Source organism: Aotus nancymaae, unplaced genomic scaffold (genome assembly GCF_030222135.1).
Source record: "Aotus nancymaae isolate 86718 unplaced genomic scaffold, 86718_ANA_hifiasm-v0.15.2.pri h1tg000016l, whole genome shotgun sequence".
Lineage (NCBI taxonomy): Eukaryota > Metazoa > Chordata > Mammalia > Primates > Aotidae > Aotus > Aotus nancymaae.
The window spans coordinates 75,677,532-75,691,778 of record NW_026988428.1 but is presented as its reverse complement, the minus strand read 5'-3'; the positions used below and the strand labels follow the sequence as shown (position 1 = coordinate 75,691,778).

The window sequence follows — 14,247 nt, the reverse complement described above, 5'->3', positions numbered from 1 at the left end:
CTTTCTCACCAAGTGACACACAGGAGTGTTACAAGTTTGAGGGATTCTGGTTTGAGTCATTTCTTTTTCTTTCCTGGCCACTGGGCTATGTCTGTTTAGAATAGCATCTATGGAGAGGTGAACAGTTTAGCTAAAGTATCAGACAGCTGAAATTTTTATTCTTTGAGACAATGTCTCGCTCTATTACCCAGGCTGGAATGCAGTGGCATGATCTTGCCTCTCTACAACCTCCACCTCCTGGGTTCAAGAGATTCTCTCACCTCAGCCTCCCTAATAGCTAGGATTAGAGGCACCCACCCCCACACCTGGCTACTTTCTGTATTTTTCGTAAAGACTGGGTTTCATCATGTTAGTCAGGCTGGTCTCAAACTCCTGACCTCAGGTGATCCACCTGCCTCGGCCTCCCAAAGTGGGGGAATTACAGGTGTGAGCCACCATGCCCAGCCCTAAAAGATTTTTAGCTAAAGAACTTGTTAAGGTAACAAGCTTTCCTAAACTTTAGGTGTCACCTAAAAATATTCCTCATAGAATTGGAGGGAAACACTCTTTCCCTCATTTGAAATGTGTTTGCCTTTCTGAAGGGCAGTTTGGAAATGCATATCAAAATCTTAAAAGCATGTATTAAGAGGACACTCACTCTTAGACCCAGCAATTCTTTTTTTTACAAGTGATCAAAATAGTATATAGACTGTGATTGCACTTTTATTTAGAGAAGAGGCTGGTTTGATTATAAGTTTATATCCATTTTTTTCTTTTTGCTTATCTATAACTTTTAATATTTTTATATTGACTATAATGCTTTGAAATTAAAAATAATTTTTAAAACAAATATTTTAAATTTGTCCTATCTACAGGGAGATTCCATGGAGCTGGAAATATGGTGTCTTGAAATGAATGAAAAGTAAGTGCTGCACCTTAGGGTTCTTGGTTGTGGTTGCTGAGGATAAAGTAGATGACATCACGTGAAAAGTTGGGCTTTGTTTTGAGTCAGGGAGGGCATTCTGGCCACTTAACAAAGCTAATAGGTCTTTGCTACAATTTGCTTCATGCTTGGCTTCCAGCCTAGACACAGAGATGACCTTCAGAGGGAACATCAGTCCAGCGAGACTCAGATACCACAGGGAAAGGAGCAGCAGAGAAAGCTGAAAAGGCTTTGTTGTTTTCCCAGAGTACAGCTAGTTCTCTGATTAAATCCCTTGCGAGCTCTTATAATATGACTACTCTATTTTGTCTGTTTTCTGTGTGGCAGCCATCCAGTAAGATCTCCCCTCCCTGCTCCTTTTTACAGACTGTATGGGGTCATGGATTAGAAATGCATGTTATTTCCTTCCCCCATTTTCATCTTTCAAGACAGATTAGCTTACCTCCTGCCTGAAGCTTCAGTTTTTAGGAAGAGAGTATAGGAAAATTGAGGAAATATCAACACATCAAAAGAAAAATCTTAGTGATAAGTATATGTGGTGGGTATTAATTTTCTTTATTGAATACCATACAGGCTGGGCGTGGTGGCTCATGCCTGTAATCCCAGCACTTTGGGAGGCCGAGGTGGGTGGATCACATGAGGTCAGGAGTTTGAGACCAGCCCGGCCAACATGGTGAAACCTTGACTCTACTAAAAATTTAAAATTAACTGGGCATAGTGGCGCATGTCTGTAATCCCAGTTACTCAGGAGGCTGAGGCAGGAGGAATGGCTTGAGCCCGGAAGGTGGAGGTCGCAGTGAGCCGAGATCGCGCCATTGCACTCCAGACTGGGCAACAAGAGCAAATCACTGTTTCAAAAAAAAGAAAGAAAGAAAGAAAGAAAAGTAAAGTAACAGGAGAACAGTGGCCACGAGGGGCCCCAGCAGAGAAAGAAACCAGGTGATCTCAGTGGTTGGCTGGACGTGGTGGCTCATGCCTGTAATCCCAGCACTTTGGGAGGCCGAGGCAGCCAGATCACCTGTGCTCAGGAGTTCCAGACCACCTTGGCCAACATGATGAAGCCCCGTTTCTACTAAAAGTACAAAAATTAGCCAGGCATGGTGGTGGCATGTGCTATACTCCTAGCTACTCAGGAGGCTGAGGCAGGACAATTGCTTGAATCTGGGAGGCAGAGGTTGCAGAGAGCTGAGATTGCACCACTGCACTCCAGCATGGGTGACAGAGCGAGACTGCATCTCTAAATAAGTAAATTAATCTCAGTGGATGAACCACCCTTGATATGGTTTGTCTCTGTGTCCCCACCCCAATCTCATATGAAATTGTAATTTCCAGTATTAAGGGAGAAACCTGGTGGGAGGTGATTGGCTTATGGGGGCTGACTTCCCCCTTGCTGTTCTTGTGATAGTGAGTGAGTGCTCATGGGATCTGGTTAAAAGTGTGTGGCCCCTTCCCCTTCACTCTCTCTCCTGCTCCACCATGGCAAGACGTGCCTGCTTCCCCTTTGCCTGAGGTTTCCTGAGGCTTCCCCGGCCACGCTTCCTATACAGCCCCCAGAACTGTGAGTCGATCAAATCTCTATTCTTCATAAATTACCCAGTTTCATGTAGTTCTTTATTGCAGTGTGAAAAAAGAGGAACGGAGGCTTCTGGTTGAAGGAATGCAGCCGTTCTGCTTGTTTGAATATTTCCTTTATATGAACTTCTATTTCCCGGGAGGTGTTTCTCCAAGTGCAATGGGAGGTATTGGTGACCGCACATACCCCTCAGTGTTCTGCTAGTAAAGAGTAAGGTTGATCAGTGATCTACTGCTTTTTCAGTCTGGCCTGGAAAAGCACCTGTGTAACTGGTGATGGTATCAGTAAGCACCAGGAGGTATGGAAATCCTCCAGGAGCCACAGGCATCACATTGAAGTCCATTTGCCAGTATTCCCTGGCATGGTTCTTCTCAATTGTACTGCCTTGGCCAAAAGAGATATGGGAGGGGCTGGAGACAGTGGCTCATGCCTTTAATCCTAGCACTTTGAGAGGCCAGGATGGGTAGATCATTTGAGGTCAGGAGTTCAATACCAGCCTGGCCAACATGGTAAAACCTCATCTCTATTAAAGTACAAAAATTAGATGGGTGTGGTGGCATGTGCCTGTAATCCCAGCTATTCAGGAGGCTAAGACAGGAGAATCACTTAAGCCCAGGAGGTGGAATTTGCTGTGAGCCGAGATGGCACCACTGCATTCCAGCCTGGGGGCGGTGGGGAGAGAGAGAGAGACCCTGTCTCAAAAAAAAAGAGGTATGAGAGATCTGGTTGGAACATTGATATTCTGATGATAGACACAGTGGTCAGCTGCTTTATCTATTATATTGTCTCCTTTCATCATGGGGTCCTTCTAATGCCAATGAGCAAGATGTGTCCCACCTCCTTCCCATAGTGTAAGGAGTCATGGACGTCTTTTACAATAACCCAGTTCACATTTGCAGGCACTCATATCCTGCCTCTTCTATTTAGGGGCCACCTTATGGAACTCAGGTGATATCTATCTCCAGTGGCTTTTAAAATCCCCCAGGCAGGGGCAGGTGCAGTGGCTCACACCTATAATCCCAGCACTTTGGGAGACTGAGGTAGGTGGATCACTTGAGGTCATGAGTTCAAGACCAGCCTGGCCAACATGGTGACACCCATCTTTACTAAAAATCCAAAAAATTATCCGGGTGTAGTGGCAGGTGCCTGTAATCCCAGCTACTTGAGAGTTCGAGGCAGGAGAATCCCTTGAACCTGGGAGGCAGCCGTTACAGTGAGCTGAGATTACCCCATCCCACTTCAGCCTGGGAAACAAGAGTGAAACTTTGTCTGAAAAAATAAAAAAGAAAGAAAAAACATTCCTCAGTGGAGTACCTCGGCTTATTTTATAAAGAGCTACTGAAGGAAGCAGAGACATTTGGAGGACTTCCCCACCTGTGCAGCTATCTTGGCCATGGCTTCTGAAATTTACTGTTTCAGAGTCACCCCACTGATGACCTTGGCAATGGACTACAGTAAACCGTTTAGGGCTTTCCACAGCCCAAATCAGTGCCAGTATTTCTGTTGCACATTCGATTCCATGTTATTTGCATTTAGAAGCCTCCCTTTTTTTTTTGAGACTGAATTTTGCTCTTGTTGCCCAGGCTGGAGTCCAATGGCTCAATCGTGGTTCACGGAAACCTCCGCCTCCCGGATTCTAGGGATTCTTCTGCCTAAGCCTCCCAAGTAGCTGGGTTGACAGGCATGTGCCACCATGCCCGGCTTATTTTATATTTTTAGTAGAGATTGGGTCTCTCCACGTTGGTCAGGCTGGTCTCAAACTCCCAACCTCAGGTGATTGGCCCTGCTCAGACTCCCAAAGTGCTGGGATTACAGGCGTGAGGTCCCCTTTATTCCAGATCGCCCCATGGGCATGGACCACAGAGATTGCATCTTGTGAGTCTGCAGAAACAGTGAAGGCCTTGTCCTGTGTTAGGTTCAGGGCTCGGGTTCATGCAGATTTTCCTGGCCCTCTGTGCTGAACTCCCTGTGGGAGGCTTTGGGCTGGTTTCCTGTAGGTAGAGAACTTCACGTCCTGCCCTTCACTGGCCTCTTTTCATGAAGCTCCTGCCGTCTACAGACCATGGCTTCCTTTTCTTCTTCAACCACATCTCTGTTACTAAAGCTCTGGAAGTCAGCCGGGCACGGTGGCTCATGCCTCTAATCCCAGCACTTTGGGAGGTCGAGGTAGACGGATCACTTAATGTCTGAAGTTCGAGACCAGCCTGGCCAACGTGGTGAAACCCTGTCTGTAATATTTACAAAAATTAGTCAGGCATACAGATGGTGGGTGATAGTCCCAGCTACCAGGGAGGCTGAAGCAGGGTAATCGCTTGAACCTGGGAGGCAGAGGTTGCAGTAAGCTGCGATCACACCAATGTACCTGACCCTGGGCAAGAGAGTGAGACTGTCTCTACAAACCAAAATAAAACAAAACTCTAACTTGGGATTAGCTTTCTTTTCTAATTTTTTAAAAAATATTAAGAAAAAAATAGATGTAGATGCTATGTTGCCCAGGCTGGTCTTAAACCCCTGGCCTCAAGTGATCCTCCCTCCATAACCTACAGAAGTGCTGGATTATAGGTGTGAGCACTGTTTCCAGAACTACCACATAGCTATAAATATAATAGATTATCATGTAAGTATCATAGATAAAGAGTGCTTGCTTCAGGAACACATATCATAATAGATAAAACAATTTAATAAAAGATTTAGGATAAACAATTCTTTCTTAAAAAAAGAAAATTATATTTCTGTATATATAACAGCTATAATTCTCATCAAAAACTCTACAGGAACAGCAAGTTTTCAAAAGTAAAACAATTTCCAAACTATTTGAAATAAATGTTGGAATAATTCCCCACCCCTCCACCCCTAGGAGGACAGCGTGATCACTCTATTGAGCTCTTTCTAGGACAGTCCAGGTTCTTCTAGATGATCTGCACAAATGGCTCCTCTCCTCCTTCCTGGTGTCTGTCTGCCATTAGCATTGGAATAAACTTTGTGCTTAAAATCCACATCTCCCCTGGGCCCGGTGTTCTGGAAGTGAGAGAGAGGATGTCAGGCTTCAAGGAGGCAGTTCTCTAGGAAGGTAATTCACATCCCACATCTATTGTAACTAGAGTTCAGAGCAATTGATCAATCCAGTTTCCTCTCCTGCTCTTCATTCTCTAGCCTGCTTCTGAATCATTGTGTTCAATTGTGATAGGCACACTTTGGTGACCCTGACTCCAAAACTCACTTAATATACCCAAGGCCATCCCCAGTGATCTGCTTCCTAGCCAGGACTTTGCGTAGGTCTGCCCAGGGAGTAGAGCACCCTCAGACAATGTGGCTTTACACTTCATCACATGTGGGGCCTTTCGTGTCACTTAAGATCTAAACTGGTAACCATGCTAGATACGTTTCTAATGTGACAACATCACAAACCATGTGTCCCAGAGCCTAATCCATAATCCTACTTCCTAATGTTTATGTCTCATGCTGAGTCCTCAACATGGTTAGATGCACAAGATGTAAACCAAATCTTCACTGAATCCTCAACCCAAATAGGTAATCCAAGGGTGTCAATCCTAATGAACCTCCCCGACCTCAGTATTTCTGATGAATTTTGAGACAGGGTCTCGCTGTGTTGACCAGGCTGGAGTACAGTGGCAGGATCAGGACTCCCTACAGCCCCAGTGTCCCAGGCTCCAGTAATCCTCTCTCCTCAGCCTCCCGAGTAGTTGGGAATAGAGATGCCTCCTACATCGCCCAGCTAATTTGTGAATTTTTGTGGAGAGTGGATCTCGCCAAGATTCCCAGGCTTGAAGCCGGATCAAGCAATTGGGTTCCTTGGATTTCCTAAATAGACACAATATTCTGCCTTGACTTCTGAGGACACAGGCATACCTTCCCTCAGGCCGATGACCTCAGGCCTCCACGGTCCCTGGAGCTCTAGGAAAGGAGGGCACGATTTCGTGCCCACACCCAGTGCTCTGGGTCATAAGCCTGGATCTGCAAAAACAAACACCCCTTGAGAAGCAGGGACTCCCCAGGATACCCGTCCATCCCCTCATCCAGCCTCCAATCACCTGATTCCTCCCCACCTCCTCCACCTCCCCACACCCCACCCACCTCCTCCAGCTCCTCCAGGGAAACCCAAGCCCTGCAGCGCATAGAACGGAAGAATTGGAACCGAAGCTTCTGGAATAAGAGTCGCTGGGAGCGGTTCTTCCCATACAGGAAGTAGAAGATGGCTTGTTTGGGGCCCTCGTCGTCCTCCTCCATGTCATTGGCCAGGTAGCTGGGGGCAGAAATCATGCTGCTGCTCAGGGGCAGCACCAGGAGAGACCTCCGGCTGAGGTCAGCTTCCCAGAGAGGAAGATGGGGGACCCTCCTCAGCTCAGGACTGGCACCCACCCTGCAGAGAACCATGCCTTTTTCAGGAGGGCCCTGCTGGACAGATGCCTGCTCAAGGGTGCCCCTCACACCTTCGGGATGGAGACAAAAAGCCAACTGGTCGCTGAGAGTGGAGGCTTAGGCCTGGAATCCCAGCGCTCTGGGAGGCTGAAGTGGGTGGATGACTTGAGGCCAGGAGTTTGAGACCAACCTGTTTAACATGGTGAAACCCCATCTCTACTAAAAATATGAAAATCCCCTAGTGTGGTGGCACACAGCTTAGTCCTAGCTACTCCAGAGGCTGAGGCACAAGAATTACATGAACCCAGGAGGCTGAGGTTGTAGTGAGCCGAGATAGGTCCACTGCATTCTAGCCTGGGAGACAGAGCGAGACTCTGTCTCAAAATAAAAAAACAAATAGGATGGGCATGGTGGCTCATGCCTGTAATCCTAGCAATTTGGGAGGCTGAGGCAGGTGGATCACCAGTTCAGGTGATTGAGACCGTCCTGGTTAACACAGTGAAACACCATCTGTACTAAAAAAAGAAAACATTAGCCGGACCTGGTGGCATGGGCTTGTAGTCCCAGCTACTGAGAAAGCTGAGGCAAGAGAATCGCTTGAACCCGAGAGGCAGAGGTTGCAGTAAGCCAAGTTGGTGCCATTGCACTCCAGCCTGGTTGACAGAGCAAGGCTCCATCTCAAAAAAAAAAAATTAAAAATATAAATAAAATTGAATAAATATGTAAGTAATTGTCCAGGTGTGATGGCACAGCCCTATAGTCTAAGCTAATCAGGAGGCTGAGGTGGGAGGATGACTTGAGCCCAAGAGATGGAGGCTGTAGTGAGCTATGATCTCACCACTGCACTCCAGCTTGGGGGACAGAGCAAGTCTTTGTCACACAAAAAATAAAAGAAATAGAATACATTGATATTTTTCCAAGATCCTGCCTTCTGTAGGCATCTAGTCTAATGGGACTGGGAGAAATCAGGGCAAATAACCTCATCCCAATATCACATCATAATAGGATGTCACTGGCATGCTATGGGCATGCACAGGTGGGAAGATGAGGGAAGGCATCAGAGAGGCAGTGGGGTGAACTGGCGTCAAGGAATGGGTGCTTCCCTTCAGAACCACACATGTGCAGGACCCCAGACAGAAAACACAGATGCAAAGTCGAGTGGTGGGCATTTGGAAGGAGCGGTGGAACCAAGCCAGGAGACACCAGGATGGCGAGCCGGTTTGGCTGCAGAGAGATTGTAGAGAGGGTGGAATTGGCACTGTGGACCTGGCCTCGATTTCAAAAGACATCCGCTAAGGAAGCTGTTCAAGTGGGCAGTGAGGGGTCAGACCTGTGCTTTGGAGAGATGTTCAGGCTGCACTAGGAAGCCCCCTGGCTTGGGGAGAGGCTCCAGGAGGCCCCAGCAGGGAGCATTTGGCAGTGGATTGGAGTGAAGTGGGGGGTCCTGAACTGTGGCCTCTGTCATGGGAATCCAGAGGAGGACGATGAACCATTGCATTTGGAGTTGATGTGGGAAGGAGAGAGACAGAAGAACCAGAAGTGCCTGTTGCTAGGGGAAGCGTCGTGTCTGCTCCTTTTCCTCTCACCTTAGGAGGGGTGGATGGTTCCTTTGGTTTTATTCTTTTATTTTTAAACTGGCGTTTGAGTTTGGTTTTGTTTTGAGAAAACATCTTGCTTTTTCACTGAGGGTGGAGTTCAGTGCCTTAATTAATCGTAGTATACTGCAACCTCTGCCTCCTTGGTTCAAGTGGTTCTCTTGCCTCAGCCTCCTAAGTAGCTGGGATTACAGGTTTACACCACCAGGTACAGCTAATTTTTTTTTTTTTTTTTTTTTTTGAGACATAGTCTTGCTCTGTCACCCAGGCTGGAGTGCAATGGCATTATCTTGGCTCATTGCAACCTTTGCCCTCCAGGTTCAAGCGATTCTCCTGCCTTAGCCTCCTGAGTAGCTGGGATTACAGGCACATGCCACCACATTTGGTGAATTTTTGTATTTTTAGTATAAGCGAGGTTTCACCATGTTGGCCAGGCTGGTCTCGAACTCCTGACTTCAGGTGATCTGCCTGCCTTGGCCTCCCAAAGTGCTAGAATTACAGGCGTGAGCTACCGCACCTGGCCTGAGTTTGTTTTTAGGAAGAACATCTAAGAACGCCATTGTATAATCCTATCTTGTTTATACACAGAGTAAAGAGGACAAATAAAGAATAAATGAGAGGTTGGAATCTGACTTGCCCTGCTGTCCCAGGGTGTTGGATATTGACAGATAGGAGGAAGCAAAGCACTCACAGAGCCAGGAAGAAATGAATGCGTTGGTACTGCAAGGAGGAGAGGCGCGCACGGCCAAAATACGCTATGACCATGGCCAGCAGGTACTGATGGAGAGAAAGGAACACAGAGAGGGAGAGGTCACATCTTGGAAGAGGAAGATTGTGCAGATGGGTGAATGGGGGCAGGGGAGGGGCTGCCCATCAGAGAAGGGACCTCAGCGTTGGGGTGACTGTGCTCATTGGGAAATAGTGAGGTGGAGAGGTATTAGAAGGTCAGATGCAAATCTGAAAAGCTGGAGGAAGGGATGTCAGTGAAGTTCCCAGGAAGCTGAGCTCTGATGGGACCTTTGCAGGGAGTGTGTCTAGGTTTGCTGGTGTCAGGAGGGTCTTGTGTGTGCTAGACAGAGAACTGTCCCAAAGAGCAGAGAGTAGAGGGGCCGGGAGCTTCAGGGCTGTGGCCAGACTGTGGCCCAGGGCTCAGATCCCTAAGGACCGCCAGGAGAGGCAGGGGCCACTCACTCACTCTGCAAGAAACCAGCAGAATCCCGAGGGAGATGCTGACAAATCATAAAAATACCAAGAATAGCTGGGAGTGGAGGCTCAAGCCTGTGACCCCAGTACTTTGAGAGGCAGAGACAGGAGGATCAAATGAGCCCAAATTCGAGAACAACCTGAGCAACATAGCGAGACCCTCTTTCTCCAAAAATTACAAAAATTAGTCAAGCATGGTGGCATGTGCCTGTAGTTCTAGCTACTCAGGAGGCTGAGGCAGGAGAATTGCTTGAACCCAGGAATTAGAGGCCACTGTACTTTATCCTAGGGAGCAGAGCTAGACTCTGTCTCAAAAAAAAAAAAACAAAAAACACAAAACACAAAAAAACACCTGGGTTAGTGCCAAGACTCAAGACCGTGGGAGCTGGCTGGGCACAGTGTCTCATGACTATAGTAACAGCACTTTGGGAGGCCAAGGCAGGTGGATCACCTGCGGTCAGGTGTTCAAGACCAGCGTGGCCAACATGGCAAAACCCTGCCTCTACAAAAAACACAAAAATTAGCCAAGCATGGTGGTGCATGCCTGCAATCCCAGGTACTTGGGAGGCTGAGGCAGGAGAATCGCTTGAACCCTGGAGGGGGAGGCTGCATGGAGCCAAGATTGGGACACTGCCCTCCAGCCTGGACAACAGAGCAAAACTCTGTCTCAGAATAAAGTAAGACCGTGGAGTGTCAGGTGGGAGCTGGTGGAGGAGAGGGGAGGGGAACTGTGGGTGTGGAAGCTGTGCCCTCCCCCAGGCTGTGTGTTGGAACAGGAACACAGTTTTGTGGAGAACGACCTTACCTTGTCAGATGCCCTCAGATCTTTGTCCCAGGCCAGGAATCTTTTCACGACAGGATCCTCTGTGATTAGAGATCAGATGTTAGCGTGAGAAATGGAACGGAGTTTCCATGGGAGAAACAGGGCAGCCAGGAGAACTGCGCCTCCCTGGGGAAAGTCTCAGGATGGTGGCTGCGGGTGAGGTGGATGGAAGAGGAGAGAATGACTTTCACTGGGCAAGAGAGAGAGGCTCCTGCTCTGAGACTGCCCTGAGAAGAGGCTGAAGGAGGCCCTGGGTGTGAGAATCTACTGGATGGAGAGCTGAGAAGAAGTCAGGATGCCCTCCCCGCAGACACGCAGGGACCACTGCAGAGTCATAAAGTGATTCCCTTCATTTTCTCATGTGACAGTCACATCAGGGTGTGACCATGGCCTTGGTATCCCCCTCTAGGCATGGAGATAGTTAGGTTCAGAATAGTCAGCAAGAGACATTACGTTTCTGAGGGCACAAATGGAAATGCTTTCTTTGTTTTTTGATTTTGTTTTTCTTTATTTTTTTATTTCTTTATTTCATATGGCGTCTCGCTCTGTCACTAAGGATGGAGTTCAGTGGTGTGATATTGGCTCACTGCAACCCCCACCTCCAGGGTTCAAGCGATTCTCCTGTCTCAGCCTCCTGGATAGCTGTGATTACAGGTATGTGCCACCACACCAGGCTGAGTTTTGTATTTTTAGGAGACACGAGGTTTGGCTATGTTGGTCAGGCTGAACTCCTGACCTCCTCAAACTCCTGACCTCAATAGATCCACCTGCCTCGGCCTCCCAAAATGCTGGCATGACAGACATGAACTACTGTGCCTGGACTTGTTTTCCTTCATTGACAGGGTTTTGCTCTGTCACCCAGGCTGGAGTGCAGTGTTGCAGTCATAGCTCACTGCAGCCTCAAAGCCCTGAGTTCAAGCGGTCATCTTGCCTCAGCCTTTCAACCTCCTGGGATCTCAGGCATGAGCCATGCACCTGGCCTGAAACCAAGCTTTCTTATCCCAATTGCAGACCTTGATCAAGTCTAGCTGAATTGCCTATGGCCTCCTAAGTCCCTCATGAGTGATCACCTCTGAGTCCTCCCACATGGAGCGCTCACCCACTGGGGAAGCATATTTTTCCCATGGGAAAAGTATGGTTATGGGAAGTTTCCTCTTTTTTTAAAAGAACAGGATTGGAGGTGCTCTCTGGGGTGTCCTACCAAGCAGCCTGTTGAAAGCCTCATGGTGTTCAGGGAGCACGGGTGACAGTCGCCTGAGTTTCATCTTGAGCCCCTGAAGCGTCTCCAGCACCCAGGTCTCCTCAGGCTCAGGGGTGCGCTCCTCTGGCTCCTCCTTGGGCTCCTCCTCAGATTTGTCCGACCACTCCCTCTTCCTTTTACGGCAGAGGAGCCAAGGCGAACCGGGACCTTCCCAAGGAGATGAGTAAAGAAAGCAGGCCACCGTGTAATGCTTCTGCAATTGATCACCTCAGACCCTGACCCAAAACCCCAAAGCACTCTCCATCCTCCCCAGCCCCGCAGACTGTTGGCTTTTCCCTTGCTGAACCCCATGTGCCTCTCCTCCTCCTCCCCATTCTTCCATGTCTGTCCTCAGAACACTTCCTCATTTCCTTCTCTGGTCCCTGGCTCTCTGAGCCCCACCTTTTTTTTTTTTGAGACTGTCTTGCTTTGCCACCCAGGCTGGATTGCTGATTGTTTTAGTGCAATCTCAGCTCACTGCAACATCTGTCTCCTGGGTTCCAGTGATTCTCTTGCCTCAACCTCCCAAGTAACTGGGATTACAGGTGCCCACCATAACACTTGGCTCATTTTTGTACTTTTAGTAGAGAAAGGGTTTTACCATGTGGGCCAGGCTGGTCTCATACTCCTGGCCTCAAGTGATCTTCCTGCCTTGGTCTCCCAAAGTCCTGGGGGGACAGGTGTGAGCCACTGCACCCGGCCCTAGTCCCGCCTTTCTTCCCCCACACACTCCCTCAGATGTTCCTTCCTGACTCCTGGGTCTTTCTTTCTTTCTCTCTTTCTTCCTTTTTTTTTTTTGAGACAGGGTCTCACTCTCTCAACCAGACTGGAGTGCAGTGACTCTATCTGAGTTCACCGTAACCTCTGCTTCCCAGGCTCAAGAATTCTCCTGCCTAATCCTTCCAAGTAGCTGGGATTACAGGCATGCACTACTACTGCCAGGGTAATTTTTGTTATTTTAGTAGAGACAGGGTTTCACCATTTTGGCAGGCTCAATCCAACTGCCATGACCTCCCAAAATGCTGGGATTCCAGGCATAAAGCACCATACCTGGCCCCCTCTCTTCTTCTTGGTCACTCCTCTCCCATCTCTCCTTCCTCCAGTCCCCTCGCCTGATTGTCCTGGCACTTCATTGTCCACCACCTCCGGGAGGAGTACCCTGAGGTGCTAGGCTGGGAGGCTCCTCTCCTCAACCTGGGGCTGAGGTTGACAGCTGGCCATGATCTCTCCCAGACTCTGTTCCCTCCCATGAATCCTGGTCCCTGTTCTGTCCAAAGCCTTCATCCAGACTGTACTAGGACCCAGAGGAGTGCGTTCTCTAGTCTCAAGGCTGGGGAGAAGTCGGGCATGGAGAACAGCTCTGAGAAGATGCTGTTGACCACCTGAGCTCCCAAGCACCCACGGAGTTCGGTGCTTCTGATGAGGAAGGTTTGAATTGCAGATGTCTTTGGTCATTCCAACCTGGCCAACAGTTTGAAGAAAAACATAGAAGTGAGGCACGGTGGCTCACACCTATCATCCCAGCACTTTGGGAAGCCGAGGCGGGCAGATCATGAGTTAAGGATTTGGAGACCATGCTGGCTAACATGGTGAAACCTCACCTCTACTAAAAATACAAAAAATTAGCCAGGTGTGGTGCTGCTGGCCTGTAATCCCAGCCATTTGAGAGGCTGAGGCAGGAGAATCGCTTCCACCTGGGAGGCAGAGGTTGCACTGAGCCGAGATTGCGGCATTGCACTCCAGCCTGGGCAATAGGGCAGGCTCCTTCTCAAATGAATAAATAAATAAATGAGAAAAGTCAGCAAGGGACATTAAGTTTCAGACAGGACAGCTAAACCGCTTTTTTTGTTTTTTGGAGACAGACTCTCACTCTGCCGCTCAGGATGGAATGCAGTGGCATGATCTCGGCTCACTTGCAAGCTCTGCCTCCTGGGTTCAAGCCATTCTCTTGTCTCAGCCTCCTGAGTAGCTGGGATCATAGGAATACACCACCATGCCCATCTAATTTTGTATTTTCAGTAGAGATGGGGTTTCACCATGGTAGTCAGGCTGGTCTCGAACTCCTGACCTCAGATAATCTACCCACCTTGGCCTCCCAAAGTGCTGGAATTACAGGTGTGAGCTTCTGCACCTGGCCTTGGTTTTTCTTCTGAGACAGGGTTTTGCTCTGTCACCCAGGCTGGAGTGCAGTGGTGCAGTCATAGCTCACTGCAGCCTCAAAGTCCTGAGTTCAAGTGATGTTCTTGCCTCAGCCTCCCAATGTGCTGGGATCTCAGGCATGAGCCACCACGCCTGGCCTGAAAGCAAACTTTCTTGTCCCTATCACTGACCTTTATCAAGTCTAATCTAATTGTCTCTGGCCTCCCAAGTGTCCCTCAGGAGGGATGCTTTGGATCCTCTGAGTCCTCGCACATGGAGAGCTCACCCACTGGGGTGCATTTCCCATTGGGAAAGCATGGTTATGTGAAGTTAACTCTTTTTTAAGAGAACAGGATTGGAGGTGCTTTCTGG

The 14,247-nt window shown here is 48.5% G+C and overlaps 1 protein-coding gene and 1 pseudogene across 1 annotated transcript in view; both read left to right on the top strand.

The window, feature by feature from the left end:
• The window catches only part of LOC105716703 (low-density lipoprotein receptor-related protein 6-like), a 134,866-nt gene that overhangs the window by 51,673 nt on the left and 68,946 nt on the right, over positions 1–14,247 (top strand). The window contains exons 7-10 of the mRNA XM_064376818.1: positions 855–3,535; positions 6,600–6,755; positions 9,059–9,244; positions 11,053–11,150. Coding sequence (XP_064232888.1) covers positions 855–894 — 40 coding nt within the window. The 3' untranslated portion in view covers positions 895–3,535; positions 6,600–6,755; positions 9,059–9,244; positions 11,053–11,150. The remainder of the gene's footprint in view (positions 1–854; positions 3,536–6,599; positions 6,756–9,058; positions 9,245–11,052; positions 11,151–14,247) is intronic.
• On the top strand, positions 9,176–10,564 carry LOC135275436 (uncharacterized; annotated as a pseudogene).